The sequence below is a fragment of the Hemitrygon akajei genome, chromosome 12 (assembly GCF_048418815.1).
Source record: "Hemitrygon akajei chromosome 12, sHemAka1.3, whole genome shotgun sequence".
Taxonomy (NCBI): domain Eukaryota; kingdom Metazoa; phylum Chordata; class Chondrichthyes; order Myliobatiformes; family Dasyatidae; genus Hemitrygon; species Hemitrygon akajei.
In genome coordinates, this window is record NC_133135.1 from 105,993,906 (window position 1) to 106,020,839 (window position 26,934).

At 50.4% G+C, this 26,934-nt stretch overlaps 1 protein-coding gene across 1 annotated transcript in view; it reads left to right on the forward strand.

Annotated features, from left to right (window-relative positions):
- Positions 1-26,934, forward strand: part of xgb (x globin) — an 85,624-nt gene that overhangs the window by 40,304 nt on the left and 18,386 nt on the right. The window contains exon 2 of the mRNA XM_073063782.1: positions 8,850-8,957. Coding sequence (XP_072919883.1) covers positions 8,850-8,957 — 108 coding nt within the window. The remainder of the gene's footprint in view (positions 1-8,849; positions 8,958-26,934) is intronic.

A 26,934-nucleotide genomic window follows, 5' to 3' on the forward strand; every position in this document is an offset into this window, starting at 1 on the left:
AACGAAGAAAAATGGCTGTCAGGACACTTTGCTACAATGAGGAATGACAAAGTTTTGATCCAGTAGTGCAAAGAGCAAGTTAACAGGTGTAACAATCCAATCAGCAGCTACTGCCTGAGAATTTTGACCAATCCACAATACTGAGATAGAGAGATAGATAGATAGATAGATAGATAGATAGATAGATAGATACTTTATTCATCCCCATGGGGAAATTCAACATTTTTCCAATGTCCCATACACTTGTTGTAGCAAAAACTCATTACATACAATACTTAACTCAGTAATAATATGATATGCATCTAAATCACTAACTCAAAAAGCATTAATAATAGCTTTAAAAAAAGTTCTTAAGTCCTGGCAGTTGAATTGTAAAGCCTAATGGCATTGGGGAGTATTGACCTCTTCATCCTGTCTGAGGAGCATTGCATCGACAGTAACCTGTCGCTGAAACTGCTTCTCTGTCTCTGGATGGTGCTATGTAGAGGATGTTCAGGGTTTTCCATAATTGACCGTAGCCTACTCAGCGCCCTTCGCTCAGCTACCGATGTTAAACTCTCCAGTACTTTGCCCACGACAGAGCCCGCCTTCCTTATCAGCTTATTAAGACGTGAGGCGTCCTTCTTCTTAATGCTTCCTCCCCAACACGCCACCACAAAGAAGAGGGCGCTCTCCACAACTGACCTATAGAACATCTTCAGCATCTCACTGCAGACATTGAATGACGCCAACCTTCTAAGGAAGTACAGTCGACTCTGTGCCTTCCTGCACAAGGCATCTGTGTTGGCAGTCCAGTCTAGCTTCTCGTCCAACTGTACTCCCAGATACTTGTAGGTCTTAACCTGCTCCACACATTCTCCATTAATGATCACTGGCTCCATATGAGGCCTAGATCTCCTAAAGTCCACCACCATCTCCTTGGTCTTGGTGACATTGAGACGCAGGTAGTTTGAGTTGCACCATATCACAAAGTCCTGTATCAGTTTCCTATACTCCTCCTCCTGTCCATTCCTGACACACCCCACTATGGCCGTGTCATCAGCGAACTTCTGCACATGGCAGGACTCCGAGTTATATTGGAAGTCAGATGTGTACAGGGTGAACAGGACCAGAGAGAGTACGGTTCCCTGTGGCGCTCCTGTGCTGCTGACCACTGTGTCAGACCTACAGTCTCCCAACCGCACATACTGAGGTCTATCTGTCAAGTAGTCCACTATCCAATCCACCATGTGAGAGTCTACTCCCATCTCTGTTAGTTTGTGCTTTAAGATCTTGGGCTGGATGGTGTTAAAGGCACTAGAGAAGTCAAGGAATGTAATCCTCACAGCACAACTGACCCCATCTAGGTGAGAGAGTGATTTGTGCAGCAAATACGTGATAGCATCCTCCACTCCCACCTTCTCCTGAGTAGCATTAACGATCCTTAATGCTGCTTTAGCGATCTGGCATCTCTTTGTAAATTCTGTCAGAAAAGCTGTTTGAACACAATTGAAGTACTACAGTACGCAAAAGCAAAAATAAACAAGTTACGGTCACAATATCCTGGTGATACCCTTTATTGGACAGAAAAAATGAAAGATCTGCTTGCATCTGTAAGTTCTGACGTCATACTGTGTACATTACTCGATTTACTCAACGTGTGTTTAATCACTTGGATAATAGATTTCCCGATGATGAGTTCAAAGTTCAGAAGTACATTCACCATCAAAGTATGTATGCATTATGCAACCTTGAGATTCGTCTCCTTACAGGCAGCCACAAGCAAAGAAACCCAAAAGACCCATTAAAAAAAACTCAAAAAGCCAACATGCGGAACATGGTGGAACAGCGAGCAGAACGGGCCCGACCCTTGCCTCCGATTCCGACACCCTGCCTTTTCAGTCCGGCCTGGCATTTAAACCATCCAAACATCGGGTTGTTCCCCGCTTTGGGACCCGGGTTCTGTGGGTCTGTACCCGAACTTTCAAAGTCAGTCCGACGTTTAAATCAATTAAACCATAGGTCCTTCCTTGCTTTCTGGTTTTGCTGGACGGTCCTCAACTCTGCCTCACCTCCGCTCACCTCGCACTCGCTCACTTCGACCCTCAACTCTGCCTCACCTCCGCTCACCTCGCACTCGCTCACTTCGACCCTCAACTCTGCCTCACCTCCGCCCACCTCGCACTCGCTCACTTTGACCCTCAACTCTGCCTCACCTCCGCTCACCTCGCACTCGCTCACTTCGACCCTCAACTCTGCCTCACCTCCGCTCACCTCGCACTCGCTCACTTCGACCCTCAACTCTGCCTCACCTCCGCTCACCTCGCACTCGCTCACTTCGACCCTCAACTCTGCCTCACCTCCGCTCACCTCGCACTCGCTCACTTCGACCCTCAACTCTGCCTCACCTCCGCTCACCTCGCACTCGCTCTCTTCGACCCTCAACTCTGCCTCACCTCCGCTCACCTCGCACTCGCTCACTTCGACCCTCAACTCTGCCTCACCTCCGCTCACCTCGCACTCGCTCACTTCGACCCTCAACTCTGCCTCACCTCCGCCCACCTCGCACTCGCTCACTTCGACCCTCAGCTCTGCCTCACCTCCGCCCACCTCGCACTCGCTCACTTCGACCCTCAACTCTGCCTCACCTCCGCCCACCTCGCACTCGCTCACTTCGACCCTCAACTCTGCCTCACCTCCGCTCACCTCGCAGTCGCTCACTTCGACCCTCAATTCTGCCTCACCTCCGCCCACCTCGCACTCGCTCACTTCGACCCTCAACTCTGCCTCACCTCCGCCCACCTCGCACTCGCTCACTTCGACCCTCAACTCTGCCTCACCTCCGCCCACCTCGCACTCGCTCACTTCGACCCTCAACTCTGCCTCACCTCCGCCCACCTCGCACTCGCTCACTTCGACCCTCAACTCTGCCTCACCTCCACTCACCTCGCACTCGCTCACTTCGACCCTCAACTCTGCCTCACCTCCACTCACCTCGCACTCGCTCACTTCTGCCTCACCTCCGCTCACCTCGCACTCGCTCACTTCTGCCTCACCTCCGCTCACCTCGCACTCGCTCACTTCGACCCTCAACTCTGCCTCACCTCCGCTCACCTCGCACTCGCTCACTTCGACCCTCAACTCTGCCTCACCTCCGCCCACCTCGCACTCGCTCACTTCGACCCTCAACTCTGCCTCACCTCCGCCCACCTCGCACTCGCTCACTTCGACCCTCAACTCTGCCTCACCTCCGCCCACCTCGCACTCGCTCACTTCGACCCTCAACTCTGCCTCACCTCCGCTCACCTCGCACTCGCTCACTTCGACCCTCAACTCTGCCTCACCTCCGCTCACCTCGCACTCGCTCACTTCGACCCTCAACTCTGCCTCACCTCCGCTCACCTCGCACTCGCTCACTTCGGAGAGTACCTGAGGAGGAAGGTAAAGCTGCGCAAGCGCGGGTGACGTCAGCGGCGAGCGCGGGGTTCAAAAAGCGACCCACTTTCAGGAGCGGGCAGTGGAGTGCGCAGGAGCAGAGTGCTGGGCTTTGGCTCAGCGGGCTTCGGCGCAAGAGGACTTCGGCAAGAAGCCTGTTTTTCATTTATTCTGACTAATCTGGGATCAGGTAATGGGGGAGACGGTTAGAGCAGTGGTGTGCTCCGTATGCAGTATGTGGGAGGTCAGGTGACCACACCTGCAATAGGTGCATCCAGCTGCAGCTCCTATCAGACCGAGTTAGGGAATTGGAGCAGGAGCTGGGTGAACTACGGATCATTCGGGAGGCAGAGGCAGAGATAGATAAGAGTTATCCGGAGGTAGTCACACCGAAAAGACAGGAGGTAGGCAAATGGGTGACAGTCAAGAGAGGCAGGGGGAGCAGACAGAGAGAGAAGAGCACCCCTGTGGCCGTTCCCATCAAAAATAAGTATACCGTTTTGGATACTGTTGGTGGGGATGACCTACCAGGAACAAGCTGCAGTGGTCCTGTCTCTGGCACTGAGGTTGGACCCTCGACTAGGAAGGGGAGGAGGGAAGAGAACAGAGCGGTATTGATAGGGGATTCTATAGTCAGGGGGGCGGATAGGAGATTTTGTGGGGAAGATCGGGAGTCTCGGATGGTATGTTGCTTCCCTGGTGCCGGGGTCCGAGACATCTCAGATCGGATGCAGGTTGTTCTCGAGAGGGAGGGCAAGAATCCAGATGTTGTGATCCATGTAGGGACCAATGACGTGGGTAGGATGAGTGAGGGGGTCCTGCGTAGGGAGTTCAGGGAGTTAGGTGCGAAGCTGAAGAGCAGGACCTCGAGGGTAACAATCTCAGGATTGCTACCTGTGCCACGTGCGAGTGAGGCAAGGAACAGAAAGATTATACAGATTAATACGTGGCTGAGAGGATGGTGCAGGGGGGAGAGCTTCAGGTTTGTAGATAATCGGGCTTTGTTCCAGGGAAGGTGGGATCTGTTCCGAAGGGATGGTTTACACCTGAACTGGAGCGGTACTAACATTCTTGCAGGGAAGTTTGCTAGTGCTTCTTGGGGGGGGGGGGTTAAACTAAATTTGCAGGGGGCGGGGATCCAGAATGTGAGAGAGGATAGCGAGAGGAAGAATAAAGGACAGGTGGGGACTACACGGTTCCGGAATATTAAGTGTGTAGTAGAGAAAGGTGAGGCGGAACAAGTGATAAGGAGGACACATGTACAGAGGGATGGTCTGATGGAACATGGAGTTAAATGTGTTGAAAGAATAAGTAAATTTAGGAAGGATAACAAATTTCTAGGGGCATATAGCCTGATGGGAGTTTGGGGAGCTGGGTTAAGCACAATAGGCAGCGATTCAAACAGAGAGAGGAGAAATGGGCTAAAAATTCTATATCTGAATGCACGAAGTGTCAGAAATAAGGCAGATGAGCTTGAAGCCCAGGTGCGAATGGGTAACTATGATGTTGTTGGGATAACAGAGACATGGCTGCAGGGAGATCAGACCTGGGAAATGAATGTACAAGGGTATACGTGCTATCACAGGGACAGAAATGTGGGCAGAGGGGGTGGGGTGGCCCTGTTGGTGAGGAATGAGATTCAGTCCTTTGCAAGGGGGGGACATAGGGTCAGGAGAAGTAGAGTCTGTGTGCATAGAACTGAGGAACAGTAAGGGCAAAAGGACCCAAATGGGTGTTGTCTACAGGCCACCAAACAGTAGCATGGATATTGGGTGCAAGTTGAATAGGGATTTAACATTGGCATGTGGCAAAGGTAATGTCACAGTAGTTATGGGGGATTTCAACATGCAGGTGAACTGGGAGAATCAGGTTGGTGCTGGACCACAGGATAGGGAGTTTGTAGAGTGCCTACGGGATGCATTCTTGGAACAGCTTGTACGAGAGCCGACCAGGGACAAGACTATTCTGGATTTAGTGTTATGTAATGAACAGGATTTGATAAGCTATCTTGCAGTAAAGGAGCCATTAGGAGGTAGTGATCATAATATGATAAGTTTTTATCTGCAATTTGAGAAGGATAAGGGCAGCTCAGAGGTGTCAGTGTTGCAGTTAAACAGGGGAAACTATGGAGCCATGAGGGAGGAGCTGGCCAAAGTTGACTGGACGGATAGCCTAGCAGAAAAGACAGTGGAACAGCAATGGCAGATATTCTTGGGAATAATGCACAAGGTGCAAAATCAGTTCATCCCCCAGAGAAGGAAGGATTCAAAGGGGGGAAAGGGGCCACAGTGGTTGACAAAGGAAGTCAGAGATTGCATAGCATTAAAAAAGGAAGTATGACAGAGCTAAGGTGAGTGGGAGGACAGATGATTGGGAAGTTTTTCAGGAACAACAGAACTTAACTAAGAAGGCAATACGGGGAGAAAAAATGAGGTACGAACGCAAGCTAGCCAGGAGTATAAAGGAAGATAGCAAAAGCTTTTTTAGGTATGTGAAGAGAAAGAAGATAGTTAAGAACAATATTGGGCCCTTGAAGAATGAATTGGGTGAAATTGTTATGGGAAACAGAGAAATGGCAGAAGAATTTAATGAGTACTTTAGATCTGTTTTCATGAAGGAAGACACAAGCAATCTCCCAGATGTATGGATGGGCCAAGGACATAGGGTAACAGAGGAAATGAAACAGATTGACATTAGGAAGGAAACGGTGATGAGAAGACTGATGGGACTGAAGGCTGACAAATCCCCAGGTCCAGATGGTCTGCACCCTAGGGTACTAAAGGAGGTGGCCCTGGAAATTGCGGATGCATTGGTAATCATTTTCCAATGTTCCTTAGATTCAGGATCAGTTCCTGAGGATTGGAGAATGGCTAATGTTATCCCACTTTTTAAGAAAGGAGGGAGGGAGAAAACAGAGAACTATTGACCTGTCAGCCTGACATCCGTGGTGGGGAAGATGCTAGAGTCCATTATTAAGGATGAAATAGTGGCATATCTAGATAGCAGTGATAGGATTGGGCCGAGCCAGCATGGATTTACCAAGGGTAAATCATGCTTGACTAATCTATTGGAGTTTTTCGAGGATGTAACCAGGAAGTTAGACGGGGGAGATCCAGTGGATGTAGTGTACCTCGATTTTCAGAAGGCATTTGATAAGGTCCCACATAGGAGATTGGTGGGTAAAATCAAAGCTCAGGGAATCGGGGGGAAGGCATTGACATGGATAGAAAACTGGTTGGCAGATAGAAAGCAAAGGGTAGCGGTGAATGGGTGTTTCTCGGAATGGCAGGTGGTGACTAGTGGGGTGCCACAGGGCTCGGTATTGGGACCACAGCTGTTTACAATTTACGTCAACGATTTAGATGAAGGCATTGAGAATAACATCAGCAAATTTGCTGATGATACTAAACTGGGTGGCAGTGTGACATGTGATGAGGATGTTAGGAGAATTCAGGGTGACTTGGATAGGCTGGGTGAGTGGGCAGATACTTGGCAGATGACGTTTAATGTGAATAAGTGTGAGGTTATCCACTTTGGGAGTAAGAACAGGAAGGCAGATTATTATCTGAACGGTGTAGAGTTAGGTAAGGGAGAAATACAAAGAGATCTAGGAGTCCTTGTTCATCAGTCACTGAAGATGAATGAGCAAGTGCAGCAGGCGGTGAAGAAGGCTAATGGAATGTTGGCCTTTATTACAAAGGGAATTGAGTACAAGAGCAAGGAAATCCTCTTGCATTTGTACAGAGCCCTGGTGAGACCACACCTGGAGTATTGTGTACAGTTTTGGTCTCCAGGGTTAAGGAAGGACATCCTGGCTGTAGAGGAAGTGCAGCGTAGATTCACGAGGTTAATTCCTGGGATGTCTGGACTATCTTACGCAGAGAGATTAGAGAGACTGGGCTTGTACACGCTGGAATTAAGGAGATTGAGAGGGGATCTGATTGAAACATAGAAGATTATTAAGGGATTGGACAAGATAGAGGCAGGAAATATGTTCCAGATGCTGAGAGAGTCCAGTACCAGAGGGCATGGTTTGAGAATAAGGGGTAGGTCATTTAGGACAGAGTTAAGGAAAAACTTCTTCTCCCAGAGAGTTGTGGGGGTCTGGAATGCACTGCCTCGGAAGGTAGTGGAGGCCAATTCTCTGGATGCTTTCAAGAAGGAGCTAGATAGGAATCTTATGGATAGGGGAATCAAGGGATATGGGGACAAGGCAGGAACCGGGTATTGATAGTAGATGATCAGCCATGATCTCAAAATGGCGGTGCAGGCTCGAAGGGCCGAATGGTCTACTTCGGCACCTATTGTCTATTGTCAACTCTGCCTCACCTCCGCCCGCCTCGCACTCGCACACTTTGACCCTCAACTCTGCCTCACCTCCGCCTGCCTCGCACTCACACACTTTGACCCTCAACTCTGCCTTGCCTCCACTCGCCTCTCCATTGTTTGCGGTGATCATTTACCAGAGAAAGTGTTATCAATAAAATACTTAGTTGTAGTCTTTGTTTTACTTGCTGCCAATAAGCAGTCGCAGGGCTTCACCAACACCGATTGAAATCAGAGTTAAGAGAGTAGCATGCTTATGACCCCACTGCTTTGCAAACATAAGCAATTTTGTCTGTGAGTGGAAAATAAGCCAACGTTTGGCCGTTGCTGAAGCGGACGTGGAGGCGATTTGATGCAGCAGAACTGAAGTGAGATGAGTGGCTGCACTGAGCCGGAGGGTGAGGAAGAACCTGAGGTTTCATTGATTGAAGCATTGGGCCAAATTGGAAAGGTCCGGAATGGGGCTAATTGAGGTGGCGAGTCTGGGCCTGAAAGCACATCGAAGTGGCAGGGCCCAGGACCGAAAGCAAGGATCAACCAGAGCTTTGGACAATTTAAGCATTGGTCAGATTGAAAAGGTGAGGGTATTGGGGCCAGAGGTGAGGGACAGGCTGGACCAGCTCGCTACTTGTCTCTGAACTGACTGGAGGATGTGGCCCGCAACTGATAGGATCCTGAACAAGGAGCAGTCATGTCGAGCTTCGTGGCGGTGGAACCACTTCTGTGAGCTTCAGTTCTGAGTGCTATTTGCTCACTTTTATGGTTTATGCAATTAGTTTGTTCTCTGCATATTCAGTGATCGATGGGCTCTTGTATAACGGGTCCCTTCGTGGTTCTTTGTTTCCAGGCTGTCTGTAAGGAGACAAATCACAAGATTGTTTATAGCAGACATATTTCTGTAATAACTGCATTTTGGGTCTGCACCAGACTGGTTGACCTGGGGATGTTCATATCCACGGGACATTGTCTGCATTACAGGGGGAGCCTGGGAGGAAAACCAGGCTCTCCCAGCTGCAGGGCACGGCCAAGGTTAGCTCTGCATCTGTGCCGTGTGCAGCGCGCGGGACTAAGTGCGGTAGCGAATTCTAAACCTCACTACACTCTTGCAGGCTGTTCGAGACTCACCCCGAGTGCAAGGACGTCTTCTTCCTCTTCCGCGATATCGACGACCTGCAGCAGCTGAGGATGAGCAAGGAGCTACAGTCACACGGGCTGCGGTGAGTGTTGACTGCGGTGACCTGGCTTAGCTGCTGAAAAGCAGAGTCCGCAGCCCAAAACCACTGTCCACAGCTCAAAACCACCGTCCCCAGCCCTGAACCACCGTCCCCAGCCCAAAACCACCGTCCCCAGCCCAAAACCACCGTCCCCAGCCCTGAACCATCGTCCCCAGCCCAAAACCACTGTCCACAGCCCTGAACCACCGTCCACAGCCCCAAACCACCGTCCACAGCCCTGAACCACCGTCCCCAGCCCAAAACCACCGTCCACAGCCCTGAACCACCGTCCCCAGCCCAAAACCACCGTCCACAGCCCCAAACCACCATCCACAGCCCTGAACCATCGTCCCCAAGCCACCGTCCACAGCCCTGAACCACCGTCCACAGCCCTGAACCATCGTCCCCAAGCCACCGTCCACAGCCCTGAACCATCGTCCCCAAGCCACCGTCCACAGCCCTGAACCACCGTCCACAGCCTTGAACCATCGTCCCCAAGCCACCGTCCACAGCCCTGAACCATCGTCCCCAAGCCACCGTCCACAGCCCTGAACCATCGTCCACAGCCCTGAACCATCGTCCCCAAGCCACCGTCCACAGCCCTGAACCATCGTCCCCAAGCCACCGTCCACAGCCCTGAACCATCGTCCCCAAGCCACCGTCCACAGCCCTGAACCATCGTCCACAGCCCTGAACCATCGTCCCCAAGCCACCGTCCACAGCCCTGAACCATCGTCCCCAGCCCAAAACCACTGTCCACAGCCCTGAACCACCGTCCACAGCCCCAAACCACCGTCCACAGCCCTGAACCACCGTCCCCAGCCCAAAACCACCGTCCACAGCCCTGAACCACCGTCCCCAGCCCAAAACCACCGTCCACAGCCCTGAACCACCGTCCACAGCCCTGAACCATCGTCCCCAAGCCACCGTCCACAGCCCTGAACCATCGTCCACAGCCCTGAACCACCGTCCACAAGCCACCGTCCACAGCCCTGAACCATCGTCCCCAAGCCACCGTCCACAGCCCTGAACCACCGTCCACAGCCCTGAACCATCGTCCCCAAGCCACCGTCCACAGCCCTGAACCATCGTCCCCAAGCCACCGTCCACAGCCCTGAACCATCGTCCACAGCCCTGAACCATCGTCCCCAAGCCACCGTCCACAGCCCTGAACCATCGTCCCCAAGCCACCGTCCACAGCCCTGAACCACCGTCCACAGCCCTGAACCATCGTCCCCAAGCCACCGTCCACAGCCCTGAACCATCGTCCCCAAGCCACCGTCCACAGCCCTGAACCATCGTCCCCAAGCCACCGTCCACAGCCCTGAACCATCGTCCCCAAGCCACCGTCCACAGCCCTGAACCATCGTCCCCAAGCCACCGTCCACAGCCCTGAACCATCGTCCCCAAGCCACCGTCCACAGCCCTGAACCACCGTCCACAGCCCTGAACCATCGTCCCCAAGCCACCGTCCACAGCCCTGAACCATCGTCCCCAAGCCACCGTCCACAGCCCTGAACCACCGTCCACAGCCTGAACCATCGTCCCCAAGCCACCGTCCACAGCCCTGAACCATCGTCCCCAAGCCACCGTCCACAGCCCTGAACCACCGACCACAGCCCTGAACCACCGTCCCCAGCCCAAACCACCGTCCACAGCCCAAAACCACCGTCCACAGCCCCAAACCACCGTCCACAGCCCTAAACCATCGTCCCCAGCCTTGAACCACCGTCCCCAGCCCAGAACCACCGTCCCCAGCCCAAAATCACCGTCCCCAGCCCTGAACCACCGCCCCCAGCCTTGAACCACCGTCCCCAGCCCAGAACCACCGTCCCCAGCCCAAAATCACCGTCCCCAGCCCTGAACCACCGTCCCCAGCCCAAAACCACCGTCCCCAGCCCTGAACCACCGTCCCCAGCCCAGAACCGCCGTCCCCTGCCCTGAACCGCCGTCCCCTGCCCTGAACCACCGTCCCCAGCCCTGAACCACCATCCTCAGCCCTGAACCACTGTCCCCAGCCCAGAAACCGCCGTCCCCAGCCCAGAACCGCCGTCCCCAGCCCTGAACCGCCGTCCCCAGCCCTGAACCACCGGCCACAGCTCTGAACCACCGGCCACAGCCCTGAACCGCCGTCCCCAGCCCAGAACCGCCGTCCCCTGCCCTGAACCACCGTCCCCAGCCCTGAACCACCATCCTCAGCCCTGAACCACCGTCCCCAGCCCAGAACCGCCGTCCCCTGCCCTGAACCGCCGTCCCCAAGCCACCGTCCACAGCCCTGTAACCATCGTCCACAGCCCTGAACCATCGTCCCCAAGCCACCGTCCACAGCCCTGAACCATCGTCCCCAAGCCACCGTCCACAGCCCTGAACCACCGTCCACAGCCCTGAACCATCGTCCCCAAGCCACCGTCCACAGCCCTGAACCATCGTCCCCAAGCCACCGTCCACAGCCCTGAACCATCGTCCACAGCCCTGAACCATCGTCCCCAAGCCACCGTCCACAGCCCTGAACCATCGTCCCCAAGCCACCGTCCACAGCCCTGAACCATCGTCCCCAAGCCACCGTCCACAGCCCTGAACCACCGTCCACAGCCCTGAACCATCGTCCCCAAGCCACCGTCCACAGCCCTGAACCATCGTCCCCAAGCCACCGTCCACAGCCCTGAACCACCGACCACAGCCCTGAACCACCGTCCCCAGCCCAAAACCACCGTCCACAGCCCAAAACCACCGTCCACAGCCCCAAACCACCGTCCACAGCCCTAAACCATCGTCCCCAAGCCACCGTCCCCAGCCCAGAACCACCGTCCACAGCCCTGAACCACCGTCCCCAGCCTTGAACCACCGTCCCCAGCCCAGAACCCACCGTCCCCAGCCCAAAATCACCGTCCCCAGCCCTGAACCACCGTCCCCAGCCCAGAACCGCCGTCCCCAGCCCTGAACCGCCGTCCCCTGCCCTGAACCGCCGTCCCCTGCCCTGAACCACCGTCCCCAGCCCTGAACCACCATCCTCAGCCCTGAACCACCGTCCCCAGCCCAGAACCGCCGTCCCCAGCCCAGAACCGCCGTCCCCAGCCCTGAACCGCCGCCCCCAGCCCTGAACCACCGGCCACAGCTCTGAACCACCGGCCACAGCCCTGAACCGCCGTCCCCAGCCCAGAACCGCCGTCCCCTGCCCTGAACCACCGTCCCCAGCCCTGAACCACCATCCTCAGCCCTGAACCACCGTCCCCAGCCCAGAACCGCCGTCCCCTGCCCTGAACCGCCGTCCCCTGCCCTGAACCACCGTCCCCAGCCCTGAACCACCATCCTCAGCCCTGAACCACCATCCCCATCCCTGAACCACCGTCCCCAGCACTGAACCACCGTCCCCAGCCCTGAACCACCGTCCACAGCCCTGAACCACCGTCCACATCCCAAAACCATCGTCCACAGCCCTGAACCACCGTCCCCAGCCCAAAACCACCGTCCACAGCCCCAAACCACCGTCCACAGCCCTGAACCATCGTCCCCAAGCCACCGTCCACAGCCCTGAACCACCGTCCCCAAGCCACTGTCCACAGCCCTGAACCACCGTCCACAGCCCTGAACCACCATCCCCAGCCCTGAACCACCGTCCCCAGCCCTGAACCACCATCGTCCCCAGCCCAGAACGACCATCCACACCCCTGAACCATCGTCCCCAGCCCTGAACCACCGTCCACAGCCCTGAACCACCATCCCCAGCCCTGAACCACCGTCCCCAGAACCACTGTCCCCAGCCCTGTACTGCTGTCCGCAGCTCAAGGGTTTGGGAAACTGTCTGGTTGCTTATGGGCATGTTGAAACTATTAATCCAATATTTTCTTCTACTTGCTGCTGTCTGTAGGTCAAGGTGTGATTGGGCTATAAGGCAGAGGTGTTTGGGTGCAGACAGGTGTGCTTGAGGTGCAGGCTGAGTGATGGCTGGGTTATTGGATAAGACCAGAAAACCATAAGGTACAGAAGCAGAATTAGGCCATTTGGCCCATTGAGTCTGCTTCACCATTTTTTCACGGCTGATCCAATTTTCCATTCAACCCTAGTCTCTGCTTGCTTTCTGTATCCCTTCATGCCCTGACTAGTAAAGAATTATTCAAACTCTGCCTTAAATATACTAAATGATAAGGCCTTCATAGCCACCTGAGCAAAGAATTCCATGGATTCACACTCTCTGGCTAAAGAAATTCCTCCTCATCTCTATTCTAAAACAACACCTCTCTGTTCTGAGGCTGTGTCCTCTGGTCTTAGACTCTCCCACCATAGGAAACATCCTCTCCACATCCACTCTATCAAGTGCTTTCACCATTTAATAGGTTTCAGTAAGGTTACCCTCATTCTCCTGAACCCTAGTGAATAATTGTCAAATACTCTTCATGTGATAAACCATTCAATCCTAGAATCATCTTCATGAGCATCCTTTGTGCCGTCTCCTGTTTCATCCCTTCTAGATAAGGGGCCCAAGACTGCTCACAATACTCCAAGCGAGGGCTTTCACTAGTTCTTTACATGTATCAAGATTACATCCTTGCTTTTATATTCCAGTCCTCTGGTAATGAATACTAACATCACATTTGCCTTCCTCATCACAGACTCAACCTGCAAATTATTTTTTTAAGGAATCCTGCACGAGGACTCCCAAGCCCTTATGTGCATCAGTTTTTTTGTATTTTCTCACCATTTAGAAAATAATCAACCCCTTTCACTATCTTCTTCCAAAGTCCATGACCGTACACTTCCCAACACTGTATTCCATCTGCCATTTCTTTGCCCATTCTTCTAATTTGTCTAGTCCTTCTGTAGCCTCTCTACTTCCTCAAAATTACCTATCCCCCCCCCCCCCCACAGGTATCTTCATATCATCTGCAAGCTTTGCAACAAAGCCATCAATTCTATCATCCAAGACATTGAGGTATAACGTAAAAAGAATTGGTCCCAACACAGACCCCTGTGGAACACCACTAGTCACCGGTAGCCAACCAGAAAAAGCTCCCTTAATTCCATTCTTTGCCTCCTGTCAATCAGCCACTGCTTTATCCATTGCTAGAATCTTTCCTGTGATACCGTGGACTCATAGCTTGTAAGTAGCTTGTTGTACCTTGTCAAAGGCCTTCTGAAAATCCAAGTACACAACATCAACTGGTTCTCTTTTATCTATCCTGCTTGATATTTCTTCAACAAATTCCAACAGATTTGTCAGGCAAGATATCCCTTGAGGAAACCATGCTGACTATGGCCTATTTTATCATGTACCTCCAAGTACACTAAGACCTCATCCTTTAATAATCATCTCCAACATCTTCAACTGAGGTCAGACTATAGTTTCCTTTCTTCTGCCCCAATCTTTTCTTGAAGAGTGGAGTGACATTTACAATTTTCCAATCTTCCAGAACCATTCCAGAATCTAATGATACTTGAAAGATCATTACTAATGCCTCTATGTTCTCTTCAGCAATCTCTTTCAGAATCCTGGGGTGTACAGTGAAGACTGATGCAAAATACATATTAAGTACATCCACCATTTGGTCTAGATGACTTATCTACCTTCAGACCTTTCAGTTTCCCAAGAACTTCTCCCTAGTTATGGTAACCTCACACACTTCATGACCCTAAAACTTGGAACTTATAGTGTCTTCCACAGTGAAGAATGATGCGAAATAATTATTCAGTTCATCTACCATTTTGTTGTCCCCCATTACAAACTCTCCAGCATCATTTTCCAGTGATCCAATATCCACTCTCACATCTCTTCTACCATTTATGTATCTGAAGAAACTTTTGGTATCCTCTTTAATATTATTGACTAGCTTACTTTCATATTCCACCTTTACCTTCTTAATTACTTTTTTAGTTGCCTTTTGCTGGTTTTTAAAAGCTTCCCAATCCTCCAACTTCCCACTAATTTTTGCTCTATTTAATGTCCTCTCTTTGGCTTTTATGTTGGCTTTGACTTCTCTTGTTAGCCACGGTTGTGTCATCTTTGCTTTAGAATACTTCTTCCTTTTTGGGATGTATCTATCCCGTGCCTTCCGAATTGCTTCCAGAAATTCCAGCCATTGCTGCTCTGCCGTCATCCCTGCCAGTGTTCTTTTCCAATCAATTCTGGCCAAATCCTCTCCTATGCTTCTGTAATTCCCTTTACTCCACTCTAATACTTATACCTCTGACTTTAGCTTCTTCTTCTCATAGTTCAAGGTGAATTCAATCATTTCATAATCAATTTCCCCTAAGGGTTCTTTTAGCTTAAGTTCTTAATTCTGGCTCATTGCACAACATCTAGAATAGTTGATCCTCTTGTGGGCTCAAACACGCGTTGCACTAGAAAGCCATCTCGTAGGCACTCTAGAAACTCCCCCTCCTGGAATCAAGCATCAACCTGATTTTCCTAATCTACCTGCATTTTGAAATCCCCCATGACAATTGCAACTTTGCCCTCTCGGCGTGCATTTTCTATCTCCTGTTGTAATTTGTCGGCCATGTTCTTACTACTATTTGGGGGTCTGTATACAACCCTCATCAGGGTCTTGCAACCCTATGTCACCTCTTTCTAATGATTTGATAGAACTTTTTTTTACCAACAGAGCAATGTCACCCCTCTGCCTTCCTGCCTGTCCTTTCAATACAATGTGTGTCCTTGGACATTAAGCTCCCAGTTATACTCTTCTTTCAGCCATGATTCAGTGATGCCTACAACATCATACCTGCCAATCTGCAACCGTGCTGCAAGTTCATCTACCTTAATACACTGCCACATTCAAATACAACACCTTCAGTCCTGTGTTGACCCTTTTCAATTTTGTTCATCTTTTATGTTGCAACTCATCCTGGTGATTGCAGTTTTGATCTACCAACAGCCTCTACTCATTACCATATAACCATATAACAATGACAGCATGGAAACAGGCTATCTCGGCCCTTCTAGTCCGTGCCGACTCTTACACTCACCTAGTCCCAGTGGCCCTCACTCAGCCCATAACCCTCCATTCCTTTCCTGTCCATATACCTGTCCAATTTTACTTTAAATGACACATTGCCTCTGTTTGTAAACCATCTCCCTCATCTTCAGCACTATCATCTGCCTTTCCTATCATCTATCATCTTCTTGCATTGAAATATACGCAGCCAGGATACTGGTCACACCATATTCAACCTTTTGATCCCTAACTTTGTCTGAAGTCTACCAAGTCTGCCTCCAGAACTTCTCCTCTGACTGTTCTGGAACTCTGGATCCCATCCCCCTGCAACTCTAGGATGGGGATGGTTGGGTTGGGGGATGGTTTGTTGGTTGAGGTGTAAGATGAGGTGGTTGTCTGTAAGATCAGGATCATTATATGATGCATGGATGTGGTTGGTGTGTAGGACAAGGTGGATTAGACATAGGATAGCTGGTAGTTAGGATCTTGGACAAGTGGTGAATGGGGTATGGACTGTAAGACAGGGTGAATGGGGTATAGTGCAGCTGTGGTTACACTGTAATGCAGATGAGGCTAGACTGAAGGACAGGTGTGGTTAGACTGTAGGACAGATGCAGTTGGGGTGTAAAACAGGCATGGTTAGACTGTAGGACAGATCAGGATAGACTTTTGGACAGGTGTGATGAACCTATGGGACAGTTGTGTTTAGAGTACAGCACAAGTATGGTTGGGGAGTATGACAGGTGTAGTTAGGGTGTAAGACAACTGTAGTTAGAGAGTAGAACAGGTATGGTTGGGGTTTAGGACATGTGTAATTAGACTAGGACAGGTGTAGGACAGCTGTAGTTCAGGAGTAGATCAGGTGTTGTCGGGATGTAGGACAGTTGTGTTCGGGCTGTAGGACAGTTGTGGTTGGGGTGTAGAACAAGTGATGGTTAGACTGTAGGCCAGGTGTGTTTGGGATGTGGGTTGCAGTGTACCAGGTGTAGGACAGATGGAGATTAGAGAGTATGGTAGATGTTAGACTGTAGGATAAGGTGCATGGTGTGTAGGAAAGTTATGGTTAGGACAGGAGCGGTTAGACCGTAGGATAAGTTGGATGGGATGTAGGAGAGCTGTGGTGAGACTGCAGTGCAGGGTTTATGGGGTGTAATACAGCTAGTGATTAGACTGTAATACAAGGTGGATGGGGTATAGGACAGACGTGGTTAGACTGTAGGACAGGTGTGGTTGGGGTGTGGATTGCAGTGAAATAGGTGCAGGTCAGATGTGGTTGGGGTGAAGGACAGGTGCGGCTTGGGTGTCAGACAGGTGTGGTTTGGGTGAAGGACAGGTATGGTTTGGGTGTCGGACAGGTGTGGTTGGACTGAAGGACAGGTGTGGTTGGGGTGAAGGACAGGTGTGGTTTGGGTGTCAGACAGGTGTGGTTTGGGTGTCGGACAGGTGTGGTTTGGGTGAAGGACAGGTATGGTTTGGGTGTCGGACAGGTGTGGTTGGACTGAAGGACAGGTGTGGTTTGGGTGAAGGACAGGTGTGGTTTGGGTGTCGGACAGGTGTGGTTTGGGTGAAGGACAGGTGTGGTTTGGGTGTTGGACAGGTGTGGTTGGGGTGAAGGACAGGTATGGTGTGGGTGTCGGACAGGTGTGGTTTGGGTGAAGGACAGGTGTGGTTTGGGTGTCGGACAGGTGTGGTTTGGGTGAAGGACAGGTGTGGTTGGACTGAAGGATAGGTGTGGTTGGGGTGAAGGACAGGTGCAGCTTGGGTGTCAGACAGGTGTGGTTTGGGTGTCGGACAGGTGTGGTTTGGGTGAAGGACAGGTATGGTTTGGGTGTCGGACAGGTGTGGTTTGGGTGAAGGACAGGTGTGGTTTGGGTGAAGGACAGGTGTGGTTTGGGTGTCGGACAGGTGTGGTTTGGGTGAAGGACAGGTGTGGTTTGGGTGTTGGACAGGTGTGGTTGGGGTGAAGGACAGGTATGGTGTGGGTGTCGGACAGGTGTGGTTTGGGTGAAGGACAGGTGTGGTTTGGGTGTCGGACAGGTGTGGTTTGGGTGAAGGACAGGTGTGGTTGGACTGAAGGATAGGTGTGGTTTGGGTGTCAGACAGGTGTGGCTTGGGTGTCAGACAGGTGTGGTTTGGGTGAAGGACAGGTGTGGTTTGGGTGAAGGACAGGTGTGGTTTGGGTGTCGGACAGGTGTGGTTTGGGTGAAGGACAGGTGTGGTTTGGGTGTCGGACAGGTGTGGTTTGGGTGAAGGACAGGTGTGGTTTGGGTGTCGGACAGGTGTGGTTTGGGTGAAGGACAGGTGTGGTTTGGGTGTCGGACAGGTGTGGTTTGGGTGAAGGACAGGTGCGGTTTGGGTGTCGGACAGGTGCGGTTGGGATGAAGGACAGGTGTGGTTTGGGTGAAGGACAGGTGTGGTTTGGGTGAAGGACAGGTGTGGTTGGACTGAAGGACAGGTGTGGTTGGGGTGTTGGACAGGTGTGGTTGGACTGAAGGACAGGTGTGGTTTGGGTGAAGGACAGGTGTGGTTGGACTGAAGGACAGGTTTGGTTGGACTGAAGGACAGGTGTGGTTTGGGTGAAGTACAGGTGTGGTTGGACTGAAGGACAGGTGTGGTTGGACTGAAGGACAGGTGTGGTTTGGGTGAAGTAAAGGTGTGGTTGGACTGAAGGACAGGTGTGGTTTGGGTGAAGGACAGGTGTGGTTGGACTGAAGGACAGGTTTGGTTGGACTGAAGGACAGGTGTGGTTTGGGTGAAGTACAGGTGTGGTTGGACTGAAGGACAGGTGTGGTTTGGGTGAAGTACAGGTGTGGTTGGACTGAAGGACAGGTGTGGTTTGGGTGAAGTACAGGTGTGGTTGGACTGAAGGACAGGTGTGGTTGGGGTGTCAGACAGGTGTGGTTGGGGTGAAGTACAGGTGTGGTTGGACTGAAGGACAGGTGTGGTTGGACTGAAGGACAGGTGTGGTTGGACTGAAGGACAGGTGTAGTTGGGGTGTCGGACAGGTGTGGTTTGGGTGAAGTACAGGTGTGGTTTGGGTGGACAGGTGTGGTTGGGGTGAAGGACAGGTGTGGTTTGGGTGTCAGACAGGTGTGGTTTGGGTGTCGGACAGGTGTGGTTTGGGTGAAGTACAGGTGTGGTTGGACTGAAGGACAGGTGTGGTTGGGGTGTCGGACAGGTGTGGTTGGACTGAAGGACAGGTGTGGTTGGACTGAAGGTCAGGTGTGGTTGGACTGAAGGACAGGTGTGGTTTGGGTGAAGGTCAGGTGTGGTTGGACTGAAGGACAGGTGTGGTTGGACTGAAGGACAGGTTTGGTTGGACTGAAGGACAGGTGTGGTTTGGGTGAAGTACAGGTGTGGTTGGACTGAAGGACAGGTGTGGTTTGGGTGAAGGACAGGTGTGGTTGGGGTGAAGGACAGGTGTGGTTTGGGTGAAGGACAGGTGTGGTTGGACTGAAGGACAGGTGTGGTTGGGGTGAAGGACAGGTGTGGTTGGGGTGAAGGTCAGGTGTGGTTGGACTGAAGGACAGGTTTGGTTGGACTGAAGGACAGGTGTGGTTTGGGTGAAGTACAGGTGTGGTTGGACTGAAGGACAGGTGTGGTTGGACTGAAGGACAGGTGTGGTTTGGGTGAAGTAAAGGTGTGGTTGGACTGAAGGACAGGTGTGGTTTGGGTGAAGGACAGGTGTGGTTGGACTGAAGGACAGGTTTGGTTGGACTGAAGGACAGGTGTGGTTTGGGTGAAGTACAGGTGTGGTTGGACTGAAGGACAGGTGTGGTTTGGGTGAAGTACAGGTGTGGTTGGACTGAAGGACAGGTGTGGTTTGGGTGAAGTACAGGTGTGGTTGGACTGAAGGACAGGTGTGGTTGGGGTGTCGGACAGGTGTGGTTGGGGTGAAGTACAGGTGTGGTTGGACTGAAGGACAGGTGTGGTTGGACTGAAGGACAGGTGTGGTTGGACTGAAGGACAGGTGTAGTTGGGGTGTCGGACAGGTGTGGTTTGGGTGAAGTACAGGTGTGGTTTGGGTGGACAGGTGTGGTTGGGGTGAAGGACAGGTGTGGTTTGGGTGTCAGACAGGTGTGGTTTGGGTGTCGGACAGGTGTGGTTTGGGTGAAGTACAGGTGTGGTTGGACTGAAGGACAGGTGTGGTTGGGGTGTCGGACAGGTGTGGTTGGACTGAAGGACAGGTGTGGTTGGACTGAAGGTCAGGTGTGGTTGGACTGAAGGACAGGTGTGGTTTGGGTGAAGGTCAGGTGTGGTTGGACTGAAGGACAGGTGTGGTTGGACTGAAGGACAGGTTTGGTTGGACTGAAGGACAGGTGTGGTTTGGGTGAAGGACAGGTGTGGTTGGGGTGAAGGACAGGTGTGGTTTGGGTGAAGGACAGGTGTGGTTGGACTGAAGGACAGGTGTGGTTGGGGTGAAGGACAGGTGTGGTTGGGGTGAAGGTCAGGTGTGGTTGGACTGAAGGACAGGTATGGTTGGACTGAAGGACAGGTGTGGTTGGGGTGAAGGACAGGTGTGGTTGGACTGAAGGACAGGTTTGGTTGGACTGAAGGACAGGTATGGTTGGACTGAAGGACAGGTGTGGTTGGGGTGAAGGACAGGTGTGGTTGGACTGAAGGACAGGTGTGGTTGGACTGAAGGACAGGTGTGGTTTGGGTGAAGTACAGGTGTGGTTGGACTGAAGGACAGGTGTGGTTTGGGTGAAGGACAGGTGTGGTTTGGGTGAAGGACAGGTGTGGTTTGGGTGTCGGACAGGTGTGGTTGGACTGAAGGTCAGGTGTGGTTTGGGTGTCAGACAGGTGTGGTTTGGGTGAAGGACAGGTGTGCTTGGACTGAAGGACAGGTGTGGTTTGGGTGAAGGACAGGTGTGGTTGGACTGAAGGACAGGTGTGTTTGAGGTGGCATTTGGAATTTAGGACAGTGGTGGATGTGGTATAGAACAGTTTGTCGTTACACTGTCGGAGAGGTCAGGTTTGGTTAGACTGTAGGACAGGAGTGTTTCAGATTCAGATTCAGTTTATTGTCATTTAGAAAACAAAAATGCAATGCAGTTAAAAAATGAGACAAGGTTCCTCCAGAATGATATCGCAAAAGCATTTGACAAAAAAGACTACACCAGAAAATCCACATAACGTTTGGCAATCCCCAATCCAGAGTCCGGAGAGGCTGCTGCGTATTAATATCGCGCTACCGTCTAGCGTGTTACCCGGAAAGGAGCTCCAAATCTACCAGACAAACAAGACCAAAAACTAAAGCTACAGGACCTGCACAAAACCACATAGTTACAACATATAGTTACAACAGTGCAAACAATAGCATAATTGATAAAAAAACAGACTATGGGCACAGTAAAAATAGTCCAAGATGTTAAAGGACTATAAGTTCAAAAGAAATCACCACGCAGTTTTCACAAGTCCCCAGGGTCCCGACAGACTCGTCATCCCACGCCGGCGGCAGAAGGGAATACCCCCGCTATGGACTTCCAAGGCGCCGCCCGACTCAGCCTCGCAGACACAGCACACAATGAAAGCTCCATTGAAACCAGCCTCACAGACGCAGCACACACTGAAAGCGACCTGACCGCAGCGGACTCCGAGTCCGTCGAACCTCCGAGCCTCCGACCATCCCCCCCGGCACAACTTCTCCGAGCACCTTCCTCTGCCGAGCGTATTAAGACGGCCCCGCCAACGGCCATCGGCAACGCGACCCCGAGGACTGGGGGCCTGTTCTTCCCAACAGAGTCCCGGACCTCACAGCAGCAGCGGCAACGAAGAAGGTCTTCCTGGAGATTTCCCGATGCTCCTCCGGGCTCCCACATCCGTTTTCAATCGATTATGATTGCGCACGGCACCCCACTTCACAAATAACAGATAATCAGCTCCGGAGTGGCCGCTGCAAGCTGCGTCACACCACCATCTTGGTATGTTTGGGTGTATTGCTAGTGCAGTTAGACTGTAGGACTGGTGGTGGATGGTGTGTAATACAGTTAGTGATTAGACTGTGAGAGCCGGTCAATGGGTGTAAGACAGGTGCAGTTAGACTGTAGGATAGGCCAGCTGTGGTGCAGTGAATCAGGTGGTGGTTAGAATGCACAACCTATTGAATATTGAACGGTCTGGCTCAAGTGGATGAGGACAGGATGTTTTCTATAGTGAGGGAGTCAGACCAGAGTTTCCAAAGTTGTCAAGCGGAGGGGTGGTAGTGGGTCCTGGCACCTTAAAACCAGTGCTTCGGGTAGATGAAGCTCGTCAGCCTGGGAAGGCAGTTCATCTAAGAGAGGGAAAACTCTGATTTCAAACCTCCGCTGCCTTGCGGCCAGACCCACTCATGGGAGAGGCTTCGGGAGTAAACCCTGAGGACAAATCCAGAGCTGGAGTCCCTAAGGCAGTCCGACGTTGTCTTCAACCTCGTTCTGGCAACTCCTGTGATGTCACTGGTGCAAAGCTGTATCGGCCCTTGCCCTTCCCTTGGACGACATCGGTGTCGTGGAGAGGGGAGACTCGCTGCATGGGCAACTGTCGGTCTGCCATACAAACTTTCCAGGTGCAGATCCATGGTCTCGTGAGACTAACAGATGCCACACACACTAGAACCAGAGGACACAGCCTCAGAATAGAAGGACGTCCCTTTAGAACAGAGATGAGGAGGAAAAATCTCTATCCAGGCAGCCCAAGTCATTGGCTGTACTTAAAGTGGATGTTGATAGGTTCTTGATTAGTCAGGGCATCAAATGTCATGGGGAGATGGCAGGAGAATGGGGTTGAGAGGGATAATAAATCAGCTGTGCTGGAGCAGACCTAATGGGACAAAAGGCCTAATTCTACTTCTGTGACTGTAAAGAGATGTATGTGGCAAATTATTTTATACAGAGACTGGTGTCCTGGAACGCACGGCCACGTATGGAGGTGGAGGCAAACACGGCCCAGGTTTTTAAACAGATCTTAGAAAGGCACATGAATGTGTGGAGAATGGAGGGAGGTGGACTGGGGTTTAAACTCGTGCCTGTGATGTGACAGGGTGGCTGTAGAAACATAGAAAACCTACAGCACAATACAGGCCCTTCAGCCCATAAAGTTGTGCCGAACACGTCCCTACCTTAGAAATTACCTAGGCTTTACCCATAGCCCTCTACTTTTCTGAGCTCCATGTAGCCATGCTAATCCTCCCCTTCTGGCAGGAAGATGATCTTAAATACGTTTATTTACAGCTTGGCAGAACATTCCATGCTACAGGGCTTCCTTCTGCACTGTACTGCCCTAAAAAAAACAATTAAACTTGTGCTAACATACATTGGAGAGGAAAGAATTATCCAGCCTCTGGGAATCTCATGACTGCTCTCAGTATTTCCCTGGGAATAGTAGTGATGGAGGCATTCTCCAACTGGACAAGGATTGATCCCCAGCCTAGGCCAGAGCAAAAGGTGCACAGTCTGCCTGTGCAGGATTGACCCCTAGCAATCTGCCTGTGTAATGCTGAGGAGAGCGAGTGTGTGAGGCGGGGCACAGAATATATGAATGATGGGTGAACAGAGAGGCAGATGATCTCTTCACCTGCCCATCACTTCCCTCTGGTTCCCCTCCCCCTTCCCTTTCTCCCAAGGTCCACTCTCCTCTCCTATCAAATTCCTTCTTCTTCAGCCCTATCATCTCCCAGCTTCTTACTTCGCCCAGCCTGATCTCACCTATCACCTGGCAGCTTCTCCAACCCATGTACCCCCCCCCCCCATCTATCACCTGCCAGCTTGTCCTTCTTTCATTCCCCCACCTTCTCATTCTGACATCCTTTTCCTTCCTTTCCAGTCCTGACGAAGGGTTTTGGCCCAGAAACATCGGCTGTCCATAGACATTGCTGAGTTCCTCCAGCATTTAGCGTGTGTTACTCTGGATTTCCAGAACCTCTTGTGTTTATGATAGCCACTGTTCATCGGTTCTAGTGCTGCTCGCAAGAAAGAATTAGAATCAGATTTATTATCACTTGCATGTGTTGTGAAATTTGTTAGCTTAGCAGCACAAGTTCAATGCAATACATAATCTAGAAGAATAAGAAAAAATAAAAAATAATAATATATAAATAAATCAGTTAAGTATACATATAATGAATAGATTTAAAATCAGACAAAAACAGAAATAATATTTTAAAAGTGAGGTAGTGTCTATGGGATCAGAGTTCTTTCTGTAGTTTTCTGATTAAAAACCACACCATTCCAAGTATCACAACTGCTTCCAAAGAAGTGACAATATTATTTGCTAAATCAACATCCCTCAGAATATATGTCACATCTTACTTGGTGTTGTTGTGTTGTAAAAACATTTATTGGAATAATATTTGGAATGGACATTTGCCCAATGGGAAAAATTCAGAGAGTTGCAGCCAATACTTAGAAGAGTTTACAATCGTGCCAATAAGTTTCACCGAAACACAGCATACTCTCAGGCATCTCCTAGAGTGGGTGTGGAGAGGATGCTTCCCTTCTGTCGAGTGGGTCACTGTTCAAAAATAAAGAGGTTGCGTTTTTAAGAAAGGGGACAGCCAAAACTTTAGGGTGGTCACAAGTCTTCAGAACTCTGTCCCTCAGGTTTTCTTCCATGTGCCAAAGGCATACATACTGTGCTTTTAATATTTCGGTAATATTTGAGTAATGTAGTAAATATATTCTTGATCACACATTCTTTGTTGTTTTCATGATTTATTGCGGGTTATCTGTAAAAATACATAAATGGTGTACATCATCATGCAGTGTTATAAGTGTGCTTCACTTAAAGTAAAAACAAAATTAGACTCACATTCTCAGCTCCCTTGTTTTTTCTTGCAATTAGCTTTATGCTTTCTGGCAGCACAGTACCAAAGTGGTTAGCACAACACTTCACAGTGCCAGTGACCCGGGCTCAGTTCCTGCTGCTGCCCGTAAGGAGTTTGTACGTTGTCCCTGCGACCGCCTGGGTTTCCTCTGGGTGCTCTGGTTTCCTCCTTCACTCCAAAGACATACCGGTTGCTAGGTTAATTGGTCATTGTACATTGTCCTGTGATTAGGCTAGGGTCAAATTGGAGGACTGCTGAGCGGGGCAGCTCGAAAGTCTGGAAGGGTGTATTCCACACGGTATCTCAATAAATAAATAAATTAGTAAAACATAACAGTGATGACAAGTAAGTTTTAAAGTTAAGCTGAGATGGCTACCTACCTGTTGAAGCGCAGCAAGACATTTGAGTTCAAAAAGATATTACAGCCCCTGTTCTTCAAAAGAGAAGACACGGTCAACTTTAAGAGACAGGAAATGAATAAATTCATGGGTTCATAAGCAGAGAGTACTGGGTGAAACAAAAATAAAAATGCAGAAATGGCTGTCTACATCAAAAGACAGATGTGGTTGATTACACAACAGGTAACTGGATATTGTATACTGAGTGGATTGAGCAGTATCTTAAAGCAAATGGAATAGCCGATGAGAAGTGAGTGCCGGTTTTGCTGAGTGCATTGGGTTTAAAGGCATACAGTTTCCTTCAAGGTTTGACTGTTCCAACCACACCAGCCTTCGCTGATATCATGAAAGTAATGCAGGAATGTTAGAACTGAAGCCATTGCTGATTGCAAAGCGCTTTAGTTTCACAAGTAAATCAAAAGGAAAGGGAGTCTCAGTATATGTGGCTGAATTGAAGCGATTGTCTGAGCCTTGCCAGTTCAGTGATGGGCTTAATGATACACTGAGAGCTGGTTTAGTTTATGGAATTTTACAAGAAAGCATTCAAAAGCATCTCCTAACTGAAGCAGAACGTAAATTTAAAAGAATAGTGGAAATTGCTGTTTCAATGGAAAAAGAACACAGAGACACAATTGAGTTGAGTTCAGGAATGAAAGTGATCCAGATTAAAATTGTAACGTCTTAACAGAAAGCTGCCTGGCTGAACAAGCTGTGTTTCCATTGTGACAAGGGCTCGCATGCACCAGACCAACGCAGGTTGAAAGGTGAAACTTGAAAAATTGGAGATCCATCCACCATCTGCGCGCCACATCATCTACAATAGAGTCAACTGAAAGCAAATTGAGAAAGATACTGGCTGATGCCACAACAGTGTTCGAGGATGGTATTGGAAAACACACGCATATCAAAGGGAAAGCAGTGGTAATTGAAAATGCCACACCTAAGATTTACAAAGCCCACTGGTTCCTTATACAATCCACGATAAAGTAGCCAGTGAGCTAGATCACATGGAAGCTGGAGAATTTATTTCCAGAGTTGAGTGGAGCCCATGGGCGACACCAGTGGTCCCAGTAGCCAGGCATAATGGATCTGTCAGGATCTGTGGTGATTTTAAGTTCACCATCAACCCAGTACTGAAAGTAGATTGATACAGAATATCCTGGCATACCTTTCTGGAGGTATGTTTTCCTTTCTTCAGCAAAGTGGGCTTAGCTGTAGTCTACATACAGATAGAGATGGAAGAAGAATCCGAGCTGTTTCTCACCATAAACACTCGCAAAGGGATTTACTGCTATAACAGGCTTATCTTTGGAGACGTACCTGCACCTGCACTCTGGCAGCTGCTACAAGGCTGCCTTGGCACTCAGAGTTTCCTGGATGACATCATTATTACTAATAAGGATGACAAGGAACATCTCCAAAATCTCAAGACAGTTTTAAAAAGATCAGAGGATTGTGGGCTCAGAGCACTGCACAACAAATATGAATTCTTTAAGCCAAACATCACTTATTGTAGTTGCCTAAATGTTCTGAGGAAACTCAAGCAGTGGTGAATGTTCCAAGGATGTGTCACAGTTGCAGTCTTTTTGACAATTTGTCAACTACTATAACTGGTTCCTGCCAAACCTGACTGCTGTGCTCCTCCCCTTGAACTCATTAGTTCAGATCGGGAAGATATGGCAATGGAGGGGGCTTTCCAAAAGTTAAAGAACATGGTGACATCAGACACTGTACTCATACATTATGATCCACGTTGCCCAGTGAAGCTCAGGATGCCAGCTGGTCCAGAACAGAGGTGTTCAGAGCTGTCAGAACCACTCCCTGCAGTCCCAGAGTCAACTCCTTCA